The sequence below is a fragment of the Arvicola amphibius genome, chromosome 8, assembly GCF_903992535.2.
Source record: "Arvicola amphibius chromosome 8, mArvAmp1.2, whole genome shotgun sequence".
In the NCBI taxonomy this organism is placed as follows: Eukaryota; Metazoa; Chordata; class Mammalia; order Rodentia; family Cricetidae; genus Arvicola; species Arvicola amphibius.
Genome location: NC_052054.1, coordinates 75,277,358 through 75,296,734, shown reverse-complemented (window position 1 = coordinate 75,296,734; position 19,377 = coordinate 75,277,358). Strand labels below are relative to the sequence as shown.

Below are 19,377 nucleotides of genomic sequence, written 5' to 3'. Positions count from 1 at the left end.
AGAGCTGGCAGCGCAGGGCACGAGCCCTCGCGCCTGCGCGTCGGTATTCAGGCGGGGCTTCGAGAGTTTCTCCACGCAGACAGCAGTGCCCTGTGGGCGGTGCCCGGGTACGGGAGAGGCGCCTGCGCAGTTCCCCCGGGCCGCTCCTCGCCTGCTGTTTGAAAATTCAGCGGAGAGAAGTGTGCGTCCGGTTAGAGCGTGGTCTCCTAAGTGAGCTTCAGGCTACGCGAGACTTTGACAGGTGGCATCTCTTAGCGGAAGAGGCTGAGCGTCCCTGAAGCATAACTTCAGAGCCAGACACACTTCAGGTACTTTTCCTGGGCCGCCTCAGTTTTGCTCATATGTAAAGTGGGCTTGAATCCCATCCTCCTGGAAGGCTATTTGGAGGCATTGGATGCTATACAAGTGAAAAAAGCCGTTCAGCTCAGGGCCTGATAACACTGGGTACCCACTCTAGCCCACCTTGCCGTTTCTAGATGGCTTTCCCTTCCTCTCATTTTCCCTCAGGCTCAGTGAGATTCACACAGACAGCGCACAGTGGACTGTGTTTCCACAGCCGTCCCTGTCACGGATGGAAAAGCCAAGGCCTAGAGAAAGGCAACAGCTACTATTGAGCCAATACCTCGCGCCCAGGTCTCTCGCCTCTCAGGGAGATAATTCCGGGGGTGGAAACCAGTCCGAGAAGAGACCTGGCTCTGGCGTGTGCGGGCCCTGACCTTGAGTCACCTAAGTGGGGGAGGAGGAGCCCTCACGCTGAAGGCCCCGCGTAGGGGACGCGAAGACGCCATAGCCTCCCCTTCTCTGACAGGTGCTGGTTAGGGGAGCTTCTGAATGGCTCCGAGACTCAGAGGGCAGAGAAGAAAGAGACTGTGTAGAAGGGCGGTTCTAACCCTGGGTGTGGGGTCTGTGACGAGAGGTCCTGATGGACGTCTTCGGGATGTGCACATAGGGGTCAGGGGGTCTGTGGCGATTTGGGGAAGAAGTATTCTCGGGCATGCGACTGGAGGACTTTTACATTGGGGCTGGGGAGCTGGATGAGGGTTTCCAGACAGGCTCTGAGACAGAAGAGTTGAGATGTGGTTTCCTGGATGCCACCTAGGAATGGTGGGGGTGATACTTTAATACGAGTCCGGATTATGAGCTCTGCGAGCTCCTGGGAGCCCTGACCGTCGTGACTGTTGTACTTTGCACCGGCAGCTTGGTGGCATTTGTCATGTGGGCGTTTAGGTCGTGATCAGATGGGGGATGTAGCTGTGGGATGAATAATCCCAACAGGTCACGTCGTGGGATCCAAGGGACACACACCGAGACTTTAAACTTCGAATCACGACCAAGTGCCAGACGCAGCTAGGCGCTACCGCTGCGCAAGCGCAGCACTGGCGAGCTGGGGACGTTTCGGTTGGGGATGCGTCAGGCGGCCTGGAGGGGTGGGGCTTAGAGGCCTCATTCTGCGCTTGCGCTGTAGGGGCGTGGCGGTCGCACCTGCGCGAGTTGGGTGAAGGAGGAGGAGCGAGGTGACGCAGGCGTAATAATAGAGAAGGTGCCAGAAAGATCCAAAACAAGTGGCTGCGGCCGTCGCCCAGGAGTCATCGGACGCCGGAATCTGGTGAGGATCCAGAGAGGCCTAAGGGTGACTGATGGCGGGTAGATGAGACCTCTTGGGTGCTGGGGTGAGGGCAGGACCGATCGCCCTTCTAGGGTGAGTAGGGGCCGGGTTCAGACAGTACTACCTGTGTGGAGCTCGGGACTGTCTTTGTCGATCCCACTTGCAGTGAACCGAGGGTCACTTTTGATTGGTACCACTTGGGTGGGGCATTGGGGCTAGCCGAAAGGTATAGTAGACAGAACCAAGGACCACGGCCCGACATTTGCCACCCAAAGTCACCAGGCTTTGTACAAGGTGCTCTGCAATGGGCCGTGAGGCTCATTCGGGCTGATCTCCCAGGTTGGTTGGTGGCAAGTTCGGAACATAACCATCTGGGGAGGGGCCTGACTGGCCCGACTGTTCGCTGGACCGGTGGGGTCTGGCGTCTGGACCTGTTATGAGGGTACCTGGGGTGATACCATTCCTATCCGAGGGAGGGGGTAGCTGAAACCGTTGAGGATACGGGGCGACCCTATCCGGAGACACCTCGCGGGGGTCACACGAATGGCCTATGCGGGCTCTCTGGGCCACCGCGTCGCTGACCACTACATCCTCCCCGCCGTGTGGGTTCTAGGCCCTGGTTCTGAGCTTGTTCCGCACCCCTCCCCTGGGAATGGCGTTGTCCGGGTCGACCCCGGCCCCGAGCTGGGAGGAGGATGAGTGTTTGGATTACTACGGCATGCTGTCGCTTCACCGTATGTTCGAGGTGGTGGGCGGGCAGCTGACCGAGTGCGAACTGGAGCTCCTGGCCTTCCTGCTGGATGAGGCTCCCGGCGCCCCCGGAGGCCTGGCCCGTGCCCGCAGCGGCCTGGAGCTGCTTCTGGAGCTGGAACGCCGTGGGCAGTGCGACGAGAGCAACCTGCGGCTGCTGAGCCAACTCCTGCGCGTGCTGGCCCGCCACGACCTACTGCCACATCTGGCCCGCAAGAGGCGCCGGCCAGGTAAGCTTCCAGTGGGAGGTTGCAGGACTTATGGGACCAGAACACCTTGCTCCCACTGGGCCCCTGTGCTTCCCTGATACGAATTCCCCCTTTTCCCCCAATGAGAACCCAAAAAGGGAGAGGAGAGGGCATAACTTAGGTTAGGAGTGAGCTTGTGGAATTTGATCATATTAGCAAAGGTTGTGGCCGCCGTGTGTGGAATTTTTATGCCAGGTAGAGGTAAACCTTTCATATGAACTGAACCCCAGCACACAGGGAAAACAACAGGCTTAGAGAAGTTATCTGGCTGCATGTGAGAACTACATCCATCATGGTAGCCACAAAGAGAATAAGGCCAAGTTGTTTATTACATGAAGCTGGCATTAGTAGAGGGAGCCGCTTAATAATAAACGAGGAACTTAGCTTCAGATAACGGTCATATATTGGGTGAGATGGATAGAATGCCTCAAAATGAGGGGAGGTGGCCCCAACCTGGGTAATGATGAAGGAAAAGTCTAAGAAGATGGCGTTTAAAAAGGGGGAGAGGGGCTTGAAAATATGTCACATACCTAACATGTAGCAAGTAAAGGGAAAAAGATTCAAACCTGCCTGTCCTGTCTCCAGGGTTGAGGCCCTTGATCCTTGGACAGAAAGGGAAGAGCCGGGAGGGGTCATGTACCAGGAAGCCTGTGTACATAGGTAGGCTCTTCTCTTGAGAGAGAGAGTATGGCGGCTGGGGAGGAGGGATTATGAGCTTTCCTGTCCCGTAATAAGCCTGTGGGATTTGCACAAACAGAAGGGCACCTCTAGGGATAGCTGTCTGATTTTGGAAAAATATGTCTTGAGTGTCAGGGTCTAGAAGAGATGAAAGGTTGGGGCCCCCCGGCATAAGCCAGGAGCACATGGGGGCAAGGGCCATTGCAGGGACCTGGTCTATTGGACGAATAAGCCTGACAGCTGGAGCTTTGATATGGGTTGGGCAGCCCCATGAGCACTGTGTCCTAGGGGCCCGTGAGCAACCTGTAGGCGGGAAGTGCTTGAGAAGGAGTGGGTGTTTGGGCGTGACCTCTGAGATCTGGGGTTAGGCATCCTATGGTCCAGGCATTCATTCTTCCTAGGAGGCTAGACCTGGAAGATAAGGAAGCTGTGAATACTGATTCCATTCTCTTTCCCCAGTATCTCCCGAGCGATACAGTTACGGCAGTCCTGGCTCTTCTTCCAAAAGGACAGAGGGCAGTTGCCGGCGTCGGCAACAGTCAGGTAGTTCTTCTGATTCCCAGCAGAGTCAGTGGGACACAGGTGAGTCCACTGGGTAGGTAGGGTGACAGGGTCCCTGTGGCTTTCTTAAACTGTGATGACCTCCAGCGTCCTGGCCCATCAAGGAAATGGCCTGAAGGGTCACTGTCTTGTTTTTGTTATTGCTATAGGTAGACGCGTGTGTCCTGAAGCAACAGGGTTGTGTCACATGGACTCAGGCTTCACTCAGATGGCATCATGTTGAGGCATGTGACCTGGCAGCCTTGGCTGGGCACATTTCTGAGATTTATTTCATGGTGAATGCCTTTAATTAGTTTAATTATTGTATTCTAGTCAGTGAACACAATCCCCCTCCCCCTAATTTTTAATTATGTAAAATTTCAAATGTCCAGAGAAGTTAAGATAATACAGAGAATATCTTCACCTGGATTCAGGGATCACAGACATTCTGCCACTGTGTTCTGTGTGTAATGTGTGCATAGAAAATTCTGAGGTTTTTGTTGAACTTTTTGGTAGTAAATTACAGGCATCAATATCCTTGCCTCGGAATTAGCTGGCATAATTTGAGAATAAGTTTTCTTCTGCCCTTTGAAGACTCTTATCACACCTAAGAAAACGAGTATTAGTTCTCTGACACCTTCGTGGTCTACTTTCGAACTTCCTAAGATCTGCGCAGTTTCAGAGCCTGTTTATATTGTTGTGTATGCAGCTTAAAAAAGAAAAGCTTTACTAGTTACTGTTTAGAGATGGAGTCTCATTCTGCAGCCCAGGCTGGCTTAGAACTAACTCATTTGTAGCCAAGATTCATCTACAAACTAGAGCAGTGATTCTCAACCTGTGGGTCGTGACACACAGCCCTTCACAGGGGTCACTTAAGACCAATGGAAAACACAACTGTTTCCATTCAGAGTTATAACAGTAGCAAAATTATAGTTATGAAGTAGTAATGGAAATGATTGTATGGTTGGGGTCACCACAGCATAAGGAACTGTATTAAAGGGTCGTGGCATTAGGAAAGTTGAGACCCATGGAACTAGAGGCAATTCTCTGGCCTTGTCCTTCCCAGTATTGGAATTAGAGGTGTGAGCCACTGTGCCCAAGTGGCATGCAGTTTTTATATCTTTTTTAAAAAGATTTATTTATTAATTATGTATACAGCATCTGTCTGCATGTATTCCTGCAGGCCAGAAAAGGGTACTAGATCTCATTACAGATGGTTGTGAGCCACCATGTGGTTGCTGGGAATTGAACTCAGGACCTCTGGAAGAACAGTCAGCGCTCTTAACCTCTGAGCCATCTCTCAGCCCAGTTTTTTTATATCTTTTAACCTCTATAGAGTAGAAACTCCTTCCTTACCAGGCAGACAGGCTGACTGACTACCTACCTTCCTTCCTTTCTTCTTTCTGGGGCTAGACCTGGAACCTGGGCCTCCTACATGCTTACTGCCCTCTATACCACTGAACCACGACTCCCGCACACCTCCTCCGTGGCCCAGAGTGTTCTGCTTTTGACTTGTCCACCCACAGGGCTGATTGATGTGTACAGCATTCTGACTGCTTCTGGTTGCTATATGATGGTCCTGTCACTTGTCCGTCTGACTTCCTGCAGAGTGGTCATTAGGTGCAAAGGGTTGGTTTGATTTGGGTTACACATTTTTGGCAGGAATGTTCCTTGATCAATGCATTCTCCTTTTGTTGATGCCTGTCATGAAATTTGCACTGTAAATACGGACATGTGGTCAGCTGGTTCTGGCCAGATTTGTATGTGTGAAGCTATATTTGTGTGTGTTGATGTGTGATGTGCTTATATGTGTGTAGGTGTGTCTTTGAAGGTTCATGTTCACACGTGTGCATGTCTGTGGAGAGGCTATAAGTTGGCACTAGCTGTCTTCCTGATTCACACTGTTTAATGGGTGGGACAAGGTCTTTGGCTGCTCCTCAAGCCAGCTTGCCCTGGGAATCCTGTCTCTGCCTCCTGGGTACTAGGACAGCAGCTGAGCCTCCATGTTCGCCTCACAGGCATATGCTGCTTGAGCAGCAGGTGCATTATCCGCTGAACCATCCGTGAGGCTCAGTGAAGAGATGACGCTTTCTTGCTATGGTTATTAGTGTGTAAGAAGATGCTTTTTAGGCCGGGCGTTGGTGGCGCACGCCTTTAATTCCAGCACTTGGGAGGCAGAGGCAGGCGGATCTCTGTGAGTTTGAGACCAGCCTGGTCTACAAGAGCTAGCTCCAGGACAGGCTCTAAAGCTGCAGAGAAACCCTGTCTTGAAAAACCAAAAAAAAAAAAAAAAAAAAAGAAGATGCTTTTTAGCATTCTCTGTACTCACTTATTCCTCCAGGGGGGTGTAGTATCATTCTGTGAACCCTGTTTGAACCATTTACCATGGTAATATTTGTAAATGGTGACTCATTTGTTTATTTGCTTATTTTTTTTTACAGCTTGTTTGTGAAAATAAACTTGAAGCAGGTTCTCAGTTGCCCATATTCCCTTACTTCAGCAACCTAGTAGCTGGGATTACTGTCTTGTGCAATGAGGCTGGAACAAAGAGTAGCTTTAAAAATGTGTTTTCATTTTTAATTATTTTTTTTGTTTTTATGGTACTAGAGATTAAACTGAGGGCTTTGTTCATGTGAGGCAAAGGCTTCTCTTACCAGGCTGTGCCCCTAGAACTGCATTGTTGGATTTTAGGAAGGAGCTCTACAGTTGAGCTGCTCCCCAGCCCTTCTTTTCTCTTTCCAATTTAACAGCAGGGTATCACCAAGTAGTCCTGACTGGAAACTCACCTGAGATGCCTCTACCACCTGAGTGCTGAAATCAGAGGTAGCACCACCACTGCCTGGCTTAGTTTACTTTGTTAGCCAATTAGTCATTCTTACCAGCATTCAGATTGCTTTGCTCTGTCCTTTTGACTTGTCTGCGTCACTCTCTGAGTGACGTTCCTGATGTCCTGGGCTTACCTTGCACTTCTCACCCCCAAAGTCATCTTGTCAAGAAGCCTGGTTTCTGTTAGAGGCCTGGATGTTTAGAGACCAGTAGCCGGGTGTGTAGTCTGCTTCTCAGCTGTCTGGGAAAGCGGATGCCTGCTTTTCAGAAAAAGTTCTCCAAGCTGGGTTTGGTGACTTGTGCCAATAATCGTTGAGGCTTTTAAGTTTACTTGAATTATGTGTATGTGTTTGGGTTTGCAAACTTGAGTGCTGGTCCCGGAGGAATCAAGAAGAACAATGTGCATGCTAACTGCTGAGCCTTCTCTTGGGCCCCTGACTTTTTTTTTAATAGTGAAAATCTTGGCCGTTGGCACTGAGATGGGTTTACTTTATTTTCCAGCAGTAATGAGGTGACAACAAATTTTATCTGTAGTGTTTGATTTGCTACTAATGTATTCTTTCAGACTTGCAACAGGAGTAACCTGTCAGTAGTGTTCAGAATCCCTCTTGTCTACAGGGAGTTGCAAACTGAACACATTTATTTTGTTACATGTTTTCTTCCTCTTTTTGTAAATTTTTCCAACTCAGCTTTCCTTTAAAATCTTGCTGCTAGAGTGTGTGTTTGTGTGTGAGAGAGAGAAAAAGAGAGGTAGAGAGACAGAGAGAAAAAGGCAAAGAGAGCGAGTGCTGAGGGAGTTCATGGCACACAGATACAGAAGTCAGAGGATAACTGTGGAATGGCTTCTCTTTCTGCCTTTATGTGGCTCCAGGAATTGGACTCTGGTCAGCAGGTGTGAGCAGCAAGCTCCTTTACCCACTAAGCCATCTCTCCAGCTCTCTCTTCTTGGTGTTATTTTAGTTCTAAGGCAGGGTTTTATTATGTAGTCCAGACTGGCCTGGAATCCCTTGATCTTCTAACTCAGCCTCACTCCCCGCTGTCAGCATCCATTGGATGGAGCACAAAATGGATTTGTATTTATTCTGAGTGAGAGAGTGAGAATATGGGTGTGTGTTTGTGTTTGTGTGTGTAAGCATGCATGCATTTTGAGACAGGATTTTACTCTGTAGACCGGGTGGCCCTTGAACTCACAGTGATCCGTCTGCCTCTGCCTCGAATGCTGGTCACTCTTTCTTTGTACTTGTTGTTCTTTGGTCAGATCCAGCTGAGTGCAGTCACAGTGTTCTAAGGTACTTGCCCTAACTCCTTCATCAGAATTCGGCATCACCACTTATGTGCACCTCGGTTCATCCGTTTCTGTTTGACTTTATCATTTGCTTCTTTTCATTTTAAGTGTATAAAACAGTTACATGACTCAAAAGGCAAAGCTAAAAGCATTTCAAGGAGTCTATCTACAGCCAATTTCAATTATTTCTAATGTGTCCTTTCAGGGCTCCCAGGAAACTAACAGATGTAAGGCCTGTTCTGATTCCTCTCTTGTGGGGTTGTAAACTGTACACATTTATTCTCTCACAGGCCCTGTCTGTATTTTGGCATTCTTTCTTCCTGGTCCTGAGCTGGCTCTCCTATGTCTTCCAGGTTCCCCTCCCACCAAACGGCAGCGGCGGAGTCGGGGACGCCCTAGCAGTGGTGCCAGGCGGCGGCAGAGAGCAGGCCCAGCAACCATGCAGCAGCAGCACCAGAAGCTGGGCAGGCCCTCATCAGAAGGCAAAGTGACCTGTGGTAAGTATCCGTGGGCCTTGAGAGTCCTGTGCCCATGGTGGACTACAGAGTTGGAGGGTGAGCCACACTACATCAACCTGGGATGTGATACTGGTGGGTCGGTAAACATCTGTTGAGCAGAGTGATATTCTTGACTTCTCTGTGTGATGAAGGATCAAAACACACATGCTATGTAGGTATGCAGCCTTTTCTGAAGCAGTAAAGGATGTGATGGGGATAGAAAAGCCAGGACTCTAGGTCAGTCTGTCAAGTTACATCTTAGCTTTGACTTTTGGTTTTTGAGAAAGGGTCTCACTATGTATTCCTGGCTGACCTGAATTCACTCTGTAGATCAAACTGGCCTCAAACGTATAGAGATCTTCTCGCCTTTGCCTCCCAAGTGCTGGACTTAAAGGTGTGAGCCACTGTGCTTGGCTTTAGCCCAGGCATTTAAAGAAGCTGCCTGACCTTGGGCAGGAGACTGAGTGGGGTGGGAGTCAGGATCCCACATGGAACAGTAAGATGATGAAGGTCTGCCTAGAGCTGCTGTCAGGATAGCAGTTCCCCATATAATCCACTTGGAACAGTACCTAGCACAGGCCATGTGCGTGTGAGGCTTGGTGTCTGGGGCTTGTAGCAGGGAGGCCCTGTCCCAGTAGAGCTGACCTTGCAGCTGAGTGGCAGTCCATTGGAGCTGGGATTGCTGAGGCAATGGGAGATACTGTCAAGGGCTGGTGGGGAAGCCAGTCAGGCCCTAGCAGAAGGCTGATCAACTACAGAATGGGTGGGGGTTTGGATTTTTGTTCATGCTTCTAGTTTTTTTTCTTTTCTTTCTTTTTTTCCCCTCTGGGTTGAGATAGGCTTTTGTTAGAACCTACCATTGCCTGGTAGTCATATATATATATATATAAAACCAAATATATAGTACCAAATCTGGACTTTACCTTGGAATCTTCCTGCTTCAACCTCCCCAGTGATAGTACTGTAGGCATGTAACCTCCATCCTAGGCTCTCAGGATCAGTCTTTGCCCTTGAGATATTTCACTGTGTTCTGGGGGCGAGGCTTGGGGAGGACAGCCCTCTCTGGTCCCTCCTTCCCTGGGCTGGGTAGACCTGGGAACACAAAAGGACTCAGATACAATCTCTCAGACTCCAGTGTCTAGGCTACGCGAACATGGTGAGGAAAATAGCAGCCGGGCTGGTGTGACACAGAGGCAGTGGGGTAAGGGGAGCCCTCTAGTCTCTGTAGAGCTGCTGCTTTCAGGACGAACTTGAGGGAGCTGGAGGGGGAGCTAGGAAGGTGGCCCTGTATGACCTCTGTGTAGTGTTCAGTGAGGTTGCTGTTGGAAGCAAAGACTTTTTGGGTCGAGACAGGTGGGGCCTTGAAGGTCTAGACTTTATTCTGGGGTTGCAGGAGCCCCAGAATGGTTTACTTACCATTTCTTCCATATCATTTTTCTTGTTGAGTATCTCTTCTTTATCAGGTGCTGTTCTAGGCATTGAGGACACAGAGTTGTTAGACCAGGGCGGGAAGTCCCTGGCCTCTAGGAGCTTATATGGTAGTGTGTTAAGTGGATAACCACAGCTACACCAAGGTAGTCTGTGATCTCAGCTGGCACAAAGCCAGGAATGGGCCAAGTGCCCCAGGGGTCTGCAGGGACACCCTTGTGGAGGGACAGGAGTCCGCAGTAGACGCCGTCAGGTGAGCATCCAGTCCACTAAGAAGGCATTCCTAGAAGCTGGAGGTTATGGGCAGCAGCTGACATGCTTAGGCCAGGGCTGGGGTAGACATAGAAGCTGGAGGAGGTGCTCTTCTGAGTCTATAGGATACACAGGCGGCCTTGGCCCAGGGTGCCTCTCCCCGTCTATGTCCACGAAACAGGGAGCACAGTACACGCACACACCTGTCCCTCCCAGTGCCATGTGGCCTCTTAGGCAGTGGGTGTTGTCCCCACTTCAGAGATGAGGTGGCAGATACCTGTGCCAGGAGCACAGAGCATAGCCAGCCCAGCCTGTGTCCTCACAGGGTGCTGACTTGAGGGGGTGGCTGCCCAGTGCAGGAAGTCAAGCAATTACCACAGCCGCCCTTCTGGCTGAGTAGGTTAGGGAGCCATTGCCCTGAGGGCTGGGGAGCAGGACCATCCAGGCTTCAAGTCTCTTCCCCGAGGCCAGGAGGTTGTTAGGGTGTGGCTGGAATCTGAAGGACCATGAAATGCTTGCTGATGCTGAGTCACCAAGGAGGGTGGGGCTGGCTTAGGTTCTCCCTGCTTGGGCCCCAATATTTTCTTCTGAAAAATGGGGATGACTTACCTTTAACATGGCAGTGAACCCTTCTGGGTCTGACTAAGGAAGGGCTGGGCCATTCTTGCCCCAACATACCCAAAACAATTGACGCCTAGCTGCTCCCATTGAGACAGAACTAGACTAAGCTACTGAACACTTGTGCGTGTCAGGAGGGTGGTTGGAACCCAGGGTTTCGACACAGGCCCGACACAGACACCTCTCCGGGCCGTCCAGTGGACAGTGGACATGATACTCACCTGACCTCTCGTTGTCAAGACAATTGTTGAAGTCGGGCCCATGTCCACCACTGTGCCCGTGTGAATGAACGTCAGAAGGAAGGAGGTAGCAGCAACAGAGCTGGGCAGGAACTGCTCTGGCTTGTTCCCTCTTTTATCTACAGAGTGCCTGCAGGGGGCCTTGTTCTCTTGAGCTGTTTTTCTGGTTGGAAGAAAAGCCAAATCAGAGGTTTCAGACAGGAAGCATCCCACTTGGAGGGTGAGCTGGATCAGAAGCCTGCATGCGCATATGCCTGTGGTGGTCACAGGGTGGTGCAGAAGCCATGAGGGTTTGAAGAAGAGGTGGAGATAGAGAGGAGAGGGCCAGGCAGGTGATGCTGTGTAACTATGACTAGCCTGGAGCTTGCTGTGTAACCCAGACTGATCTTGAACTTCTGGTGACCCTCCTGCCTCTGCCTCCTGAGTACTGGGGTTACAGACATGAGCTGTCAGAGCTGGCTATGCTTTGCTTTGCTTTTCCTTCTCTTTTTCTTTTGTTGCCGGGAGGAGAGCTTTTTTTGACACAGTGTCTCATGTGTCCCAAGTTGGTTTGGAACTTGCTATATAGCCAAGATTTGACTTGAACTGACCCTCCTGCCTCTGGCTCCAAGTGTGTTGTAGCGCCATGCCCAGCTTCCAACTTTTTTTGTGTTTGTTTGTTTGTTGTTTATTTTCTCGAGACAGGGTTTCTCTGTGTAGCTTTGGAGCCTGTCCTGGAACTCACTCTGTAGACCAAGCTGGCCTTGAACTTAAAGATCGACCTGTCTCTGCCTCCTGAGTGCTGGGATCAAAGGTGTGTGCCACCATTGCCTGGCCCAATTTTTTTTTTACTGTTTTTATTGAGCTATATATTTTTCTCCACTCCCCTCCCTGCCTCTTCCCTTCCCTTCTACCTTCTCCCATGGTCCCCATGCTCCCAGTTTACTTTAGATCATGTCTTTTTCTACTTCCCATATAGATTAGATCTATATATGTCTCTCTTAGAGTCCTCATTGTTGTCTAGGTTCTCTGGGATTGTGAATTATAGGCTGTTTTCCTTTGCTTTATGTATAAAAGCCACTTATGAGTGAGTACATATGATATTTGTCTTTCTGGGTCTGGGTTACCATCTCAATATTATGTTTTCTAGATCCATCCCCTCCTCTCCCCTCTCTTCCCCTCCACTCCTTTTCTTTCCCTTTCCCTTTCTTTGTTTTTCTTCCAAGACAGGGTTTAGCTGTAGCTTTGGGGCCTGTTCCAGAACTAACTCTTGTAGGCCAGGTTGGCCTCAAACTCACAGAGATCTACCTGATTCTGCCTCCCGAGTACTGGGATTAAGGGCAGGTGCCACCACTGCCCGGCCAGTCTTTCTAAATTGTAAGTCCCTGCCTATCATTTTCTCTCCTGGCCTTAGAATGCCTACTAATTACTTGTTTATATATGCTTGAATGAGAGGCAGCGGACAGGGTTGGGTAGTTAAGAGCTTGGGCTCTGAATGGAGCCAGGCACCTCAGGTAGAATTTTGGAGTGATCTAGCTAGGTGACTCAGCCTCTGTGCCTCAGTTTCCTCAGCCACAGACAGGAGGCACAGCATCACCTTGTAAAGCCGTGGAGATGATCAGAAGGCTCAGGGACATGATGCACGCAGTGTTGGGCAGAGCACAGTAGAGTCACTCGAGTGTCATCCGTGTATGCTGGCTCAGGGCCAACAGGGAAGCCTGTGCGGTGAGCCAGGGTGGAACCATGGCAGGCAGAGCTTACTGGGAGCCTCCTGTCCTTCCCTTCCTGGGCTGTGATCTGTTTCCAGGTCAGAGGTGGACTGTGGGCTGGTAGAGCATTTCCTCCTCTGTAAAGGGCAGTAATGAAAGTACCTGAGGATTAGACGGGCCTGGTCTGGGAGGAGGGCAACAGTGGACAGCTTGTTTGCCTGCCCCACCTGTGGCATACCCTTTTTCATCCTTGGATGCCTGGAACTCCACAAGTATCCTCTGGTACTGTTGAGTGAGGGAGTGTGCGGCATCTCTGAGTAGCTGGATGACTTACTTCAGTAATTGTGCTGTGGAGGAGGAGGACTGGGGAAGGGCCTGGCTGGGCTGGAAGGGAGCCCCCTATGCTGTGCATTGCTGGGTAAATGCATGTGTTTAGGACAGAGGAGGTGGGCAGATCGTTCTATGAGGGCGTGAGGATTATTTCGTGGTGGCCAGAAGGCAGGGAGTGGGAGGATGGAGCAGTGGCTGGAGGGGACTGACGTGGAGAGGTGAGGGCCTGGGCAGGAGCTGTGTGGGTAGAGTTCCTGAATCTGTGGCCTTCGTGTGCTGTAAGCCCCGGAGTCAGGCACTCTTCCAGTTGCTTCACTAATCTGTGTGACCACCACGCAGCAGGGACCTCTTGTTTGTTTGTGTTTTTCAGATGGGGAAACAGGCTCAGAGAGGTGAGGTCACATGCCCAAGGCCTCACAGCTAGAGTATGGCAGAGCTGGGACTCATTTTCAGGTCTGTGGGACTCTACCAGCTGCCTCTGCCTCTGCTCTGCCCAGCCCCACATGGCCTTGGGCAAGTTCTGTTTCTCCACTCCCTGGTCCCCACCCTCAGTTGGGAAGCAGTGGTCAGAGGCTTTTAATGGGAGTCAGGGATGGGGGCTGGTCCAAGAGCAGTCCTGGGAGCTTAGGCTGGGCCAACTTCTCTGGGCCTCCAGTGGAGAGGATGGGGTTCCCCTCAAGGCAGAAAGAGGAAGGGTTTGGGGTGGGGAGGAAACGAGTGTGGTGAGAAGTTCTCTGGGGTTCTGGGGACCTGCCTTCTGCTTTCCAGTCTCTGAGCTACTGTGAAAGGTGATAGGAGCCCACAGTGTTACCACTCATCTTCCCAGGGCTTTGATTTCCCCTTGGGTTGAAGGTGGCCCTTGACCCCAGGTTAGGGCGTGTGTCAGTCATTTGGCATTTCACAGTTGGCTGCTGTGGTTTCAGGAGTACCCACTGTGCCGTGGCCTTGGCCTCACCAATGGCTGTTGCTTCCTGCCCACTCTTAAACAGCTCTCCAGGCAGAGATGCCCTAGTCTAGATCAGGCCTGTGTTTACAGAGGCTCTGACTTGCCCAGGGGTACAGCAGTGGTCTAATAACTCCTGGCTTTAATGGTTTCTATCCTTGGAGAAGTCTGCTGTTTGGATCTAGGAGACTCTACCAGGCCATGTGACCTTGGGCTAGTCTCTGCTCCTTTTTGCTTCCACTTCCAAAATCTGTGAATAGGTGCTAATAAGGCCTGTCTCAGATGGCTGTTTGTGAGTTGAGTCGTGACTTAGGCACTTGGGGTGCAGGTTGTTTGGCAGTTATCAGTGTTTTAGAAGTGTTGGCTGCTGTGGTCCCCAAACCTAGCTGGATCTTGCACAACTGTGCTGGGTATGAAGAGGCAGCACTGTTAACAGCCTCCCACAGGGATGTGGATGCTCCAGAGGAGAGGTTACTAACCCAAACTCAATGCTAGCATGGATTGTCTTTAGTAGCCCTCTCTTTGTCCTCTGGCAGAGCTGCCACCTCCTTTGGGCAGATGTAGGTAGAGGCTAAGTGAAAGTGGGAACTGATAGTGGTATCTCCTGATGGTGGTACCTACCGATCCTGATGGTAATGTCTGCCATTCCTGGTGGTGATACCTACCATTCCTGTTGATGGTGCCTGCCAATCTTGATGGTTCTTCCTGATACATAATCAACTCAGGGGTTTCTTTCCCTCTGTCTTTGGCCCTGTGTGGGCTTCATTGTCCTCCCTGGGTGACCCAGTGGCCATTAGCAGCCTTAGTCTAACTACTCTGTCATCTTACCTTCTGTGGAAAGAGCACTGTACCTTCAGCAGAGCCTGGTCTCCTGTGCTTTGCCATGGCTCCTTGCTTCCTGCAGCTTGCTGGGAGGATGGGCTGTTTTATCTTGGACTCTCACTGTGTGAGAGGTGGTGTGAGGCTGACAGCCGAGAGCCAAGCCCTTGGCTTATGTACTGATTCATTCACAAACAGTTGCAAACACTGAGCACCAGCTCAGTACCCCAGGGTGTGTGCCTGAACAACACAAGGTCCTTCAGGGTGCTGCTGTCTGGGGAACTTGGGATGCCACTGCTGAAGTGGGTTAGAAGATGACAGGTACTTTTGGGAAAACCAGGCTGGATCTGGGGAACTGGATGTGCTGCAGGAGAGTGAGCTGGTGGGTGGATCTAGAGTAGGCCTGATCTGGGTGGACCTCGCTGGGAGGGTCACTAGAGCAAAGAATTTAGGAACTAGAGAAAGAATAACCCTTGGTAGGGAGAGGCAGTGTTGTACTGGATGGAACCTGCTTGGTGATTCAGGAAGCAGTGAGGAAGTGTTGAAATTGGAGGCGGGTACAGTATCTCAGACCAGGCCTCCCAGAGAGGAGTGGGTATCCAGACGTCCGTGGTGTGGCTCTGGGAAGGGGGCAGAGCAGAGGGAAAGAGAACTGTGGTGCCCACTAATGAGCCACCCCTTCTCCTGCAGACATCCGGCTCCGGGTTCGAGCAGAGTACTGTGAGCATGGGCCAGCCTTGGAGCAGGGCGTAGCGTCCCGGAGACCTCAGGCATTAGCCCGACAGCTGGATGTGTTCGGACAAGCCACTGCTGTGCTGCGGTCAAGGGACCTGGGCTCTGTGGTTTGTGACATCAAATTCTCAGAACTCTCTTACCTGGATGCCTTCTGGGGTGATTATCTGAGTGGTGCCCTGCTTCAGGCCCTTCGGGGTGTCTTTCTGACTGAGGCCTTGCGGGAGGCCGTGGGCCGGGAGGCTGTCCGCTTGCTGGTCAGTGTGGACGAGGCTGACTACGAGGCTGGTCGGCGCCGCCTGTTGCTGATGGAGGAGGACGGGGGACGACGTGGGACAGAGGCTTCCTGATCCTGGAGCTGACAGGACTGACCCCACCTCCAAGTCTCGGGGCAACCTTCTTCCCTGGAAGATGACTATGTTGCCCCCAGATGACCATCACTTTAGCAACTCTGAGGACTGTGTCAGGTCTGCAAGTTCCTTAACCGCCTCTCCTATAGGATGTAGGCTTTGAGGCATAAACCACTTCTAGCTGCTTCCTTCCCAGTTTTCCCCCACTCCAAGTGGATTCCCTCAACTTTGGGTGCCAGGTTTGCTGAGCCCTAAAGCAGGGAGGTGTAGCCACAGTCACCAAAGCCCCCTGCACATCGTGTCTCTCAGCTTGGGCTGATGCTGGCTGGCTCCACACACTTTAGCCTAAGGGCTTCTCTCTCAGGATCTCAGATTTTATTGTCCCCATCAGGACTTCAGCCACAGCAGTGGGCTCTGGAGCTGGGGTGCCCATGGGGCCTGCTCACCTTGCCCCTTCACTCATGTAACCAGCCAGGGCTTTGTGTGGTGTACGCACAGACATCATCCACCTCTCATCCCCTTCCCCTGCTCCCTGGAGCTAGAGACAGCCTTGCCCTTGGACTCTTTGACCCAGAGCATCACGTGGGTTTTGTGGCCACAGCCGTTCGAGGTCAGTGTTGTGTACAGAGCTCAGGCCAGAACTAGCAACTCTCTCATGAAGGGACGTCAAAGACTTGGGGCTGGTGGAAGATGTTTTACAAATTGCGCCAATAAAACTGCCCCGGAAAGGGCATAGGTGGGCATCAAGGCTAAGTACTTTTTATTGGTGGGCAAGGGGAAAGATTGTCTTTCATGTGGTGGCCTCATGTTAGGGCTGAAGAAGATGCTGGCTCATTTGCTAGCTGTTGCTGTAGGAATCTCCGTTCCTTGGGCCTCACTTTCCTTAACAGTCAAAGAAGGAATTAAGGCCTTGGAGTCTTTGACTCCCAGCCCTGTTCATACGTGCTTTGTAGAATTCTGTATGTTCACAGAGGGGAATTCTTAAATTTTATGTATATGGATGTTCTGCCTACACGTATGCCCATTGACCAGATGTGTTCCTGGTGTCCAAGCAGGCCAGAGGTGTTGGATATCCTGAGTCACCGTGAGGGTGTGGGGTCCTCTGAAGGAGGAGCCAGTGATCTTAACCACTGAACATTTCTCCAGCTCTTTTCAGGGTGTGTGCGTGCATATGTATGTGCGTGTGCGTGCGCATGCATGCAGCCTATGGAAGCCTGAGAGGTCAGATCCCCTGGAGCTAAAGTTCCCGGTAGTTGTGAGCTGCCTGGAGTAGCAGCTGGGAACTGAACTCTGAAAGAGGACCCCAGGATTTTCAGCCTGCTCAGGGAGAGGAGCTGATAGATCCTTGGAGATGGGACACTGGAGAGGAGAGGCAGCCAGGGGTTCTCCACTCCTCGTCTTTCTGAAGCTGAAGCACTGCTTGCTGTGGGAGCACTCGTGCCTTTCCTCTGAAGGCAGAGATGCAGGAGGTAGAACTTCTGACACAGAACCCAAGTCTTCCATCCCTGGGGCCTAAGGAGGAGGACTTGACAGTTGGGAGGTGAGTGGGTACAGATTCCAGGGGCTGCCCTTTTCTGGGCCTAGAAGTGCACTTACCCATGTCTAGGTTCCTTCCTGGACCTCTGCTGGTTGGTGGACAGGGACACTGACGGTTCAATTCTGTTCAGGATATGGAGGGAGGCTCGTCCAGCCAGCTCCCTTGTGATCTGCTGGGTGCCCATGTGGGAGGGGACTGGAGGCGAGCAGTGAGGGAGGCTGACTTAAGTAGCCCTTCTTAACTGACTGAGAGGAGCCTCGGCTTTGTTTTGTTAGTTTGAGAACAGGGTCTACCTTGTAGCCCTGGTTGGCCTGAAACACTGTGTAGACCAGGCTGACCTCCAACTCAGAGATCCTTCTGCCCCTGCCTTCGGAGCACCCTTAGGCACACAATTTACCACAATTTAGCTTTGAGGCTGCCTTCTGGGTTTTATGTGTACCTGGAGATGGAAACTGCCACCTGCCTTAGCCTAGGTCTGGCTCCCACCTCGCTTCCGGGATGCGTCTCTGTTCAAGCCTTGTGGCTGCTCTTCTGACTTTTCAACTCCAGGTTGTGGCTTCTGCCTGGGCAGCAGGTTTCCAGCTCCACCCACTGTTTTCCAGGCCTCTCTGTAACAGGTTCCCTACCCCCCAGGAGTCCCCTCCTGTCTGTTTACTACACCCCCACCTCACCCCATCACCTCTGCCTGTCATGTGCACCAGAAAGAAATGAACCTGTGTTGGAGGAAAGGAGCCCGCGCAGGTGCAGCATGTTCCGGAAGTCTGTAGTGGTGCGAGCCTGAGGCATTGTCTGGCCTGGCAGAGCCTTCCACGGTGGTGCATGCTCCACAGAGCTCTCCTGGGCTTGTCAGTGTTGGGTACTAGAGATGACTGACACCCAGAAGTGCCTTTGACCAGCACTGTGAGGGCAGCCCAAGAGCTTCAGAAGTCCAGAATCAGTATTTTGTGGGGCAGAGTGTGGACGGGATCTTACCATTGTGAGGTGTGTTGGGGTGGGGCAGAACAGCCCTTTCCAAGGCCTCAGAGAACATTCTTGAATGAGATGTAGAGACTGGAGCTAAGAGACATAAAATGGGAAAAAGCCACCTACACCCTCATTTGGTATGCATTCCACGTTTTTCTGTGTGGGGAGTTGAGAACTGTCACAAACAGACATGGGGCCTTGGAATGACAATATAAAGTGACTAAGGTAGGTCTAGTGTGTGGGGGGCTTGACAACAACTATTCCACGAAGCCTTCATGTGTAGAAGGAAGCGGCGGGCTGTGACCCGCCAACCGGCTAGCTTTGCCCAAAATAATTACACGGAAACTGTATTCTTTTAAATACACTGCCTGGCCCATTATCTGTAGCCTCTTATTGGTTAATTCTCACATCTTCCTTTAACCCATATTTAGTAATCCGTGTAGCACCATGAGGTGTGGCTTACCAGGAGAGATCTTAACCTGCGTCCATCTCAGAGAGGAGAATCATGGCGACTCACTATGGCGACTGAAGCATCTCCCCACTCCTGCTACCCAGCATTCTGTTCTGTCTACTCCGCCTACCTAATTTTCTGTTCTCTTAAAGGGCCAAGGCAGTTTTCCTTATTAATTAACCAATGAAAGTAACATAGACAGATAACTCTCCTCCATCATTTCCCCTTTTTCTGTTTAAACAAAAAAGAAAGGCTTCAACTTTAATATAGCAAAATTACATGTAACAAAAGAGTTATCAAGCAAGAATTACAGTTACAATATTTAGATCTATTTTATCTTTTATCATAACTAAGGAAAGCTATAACTATCTATTTTTCTTTAACTCCATCAAAGACTCCAAAAGGATATAATATTACCTAAGTAAACAAGTCATATGCAACTTTCAAACTCTAGAAATGACAGAGACAACTCGCTGCCTGGACAGTCACCCAAAGTTCCTCTGTACCGTTGGGGCATTCATCTTCAGCCTACAGGCCCATAAGTATCCAGCAGACATTTCCATGAAGCAGGAAATTCCAAAGACAGTTCAGTCACTT

General features: G+C 51.0%; 1 protein-coding gene across 4 annotated transcripts; it reads left to right on the top strand.

The window, feature by feature from the left end:
• Positions 1–109: 109 nt before the first annotated feature.
• Dedd2 (death effector domain containing 2) lies at positions 110–16,576 on the top strand. Of its 4 annotated transcripts, XM_038338967.2 has the most exons (8): positions 110–308; positions 508–633; positions 1,466–1,606; positions 2,220–2,586; positions 3,190–3,264; positions 3,742–3,864; positions 8,287–8,430; positions 15,438–16,576. In XM_038338967.2, the coding sequence occupies exons 4-8, from the start codon at positions 2,259–2,261 to the stop codon at positions 15,827–15,829; spliced, it is 1,062 nt and encodes a 353-aa protein (XP_038194895.1). In that variant the 5' UTR covers positions 110–308; positions 508–633; positions 1,466–1,606; positions 2,220–2,258; the 3' UTR covers positions 15,830–16,576. The 4 variants fall into 4 exon arrangements, with proteins under 4 accessions (XP_038194895.1, XP_038194893.1, XP_038194897.1 ...); XM_038338965.2 differs by lacking the exon at positions 508–633; XM_038338968.2 differs by lacking the exons at positions 110–308; positions 508–633 and adding an exon at positions 662–808.
• The last annotated feature ends 2,801 nt before the right edge of the window (positions 16,577–19,377 follow it).

Excerpts from the sequence above, each read along its gene's own strand:
- Dedd2 (XM_038338965.2), top strand. The coding sequence starts at position 2,259 with ATGGCGTTGTCCGGGTCGACCCCGGCCCCGAGCTGGGAGGAGGATGAG. Across the intron at positions 3,265-3,741 it reads CAGGAAGCCTGTGTACATAG|TATCTCCCGAGCGATACAGT; the intron begins GTAGGCTCTTCT and ends CTCTTTCCCCAG. Across the intron at positions 8,431-15,437 it reads AGAAGGCAAAGTGACCTGTG|ACATCCGGCTCCGGGTTCGA; the intron begins GTAAGTATCCGT and ends CTTCTCCTGCAG.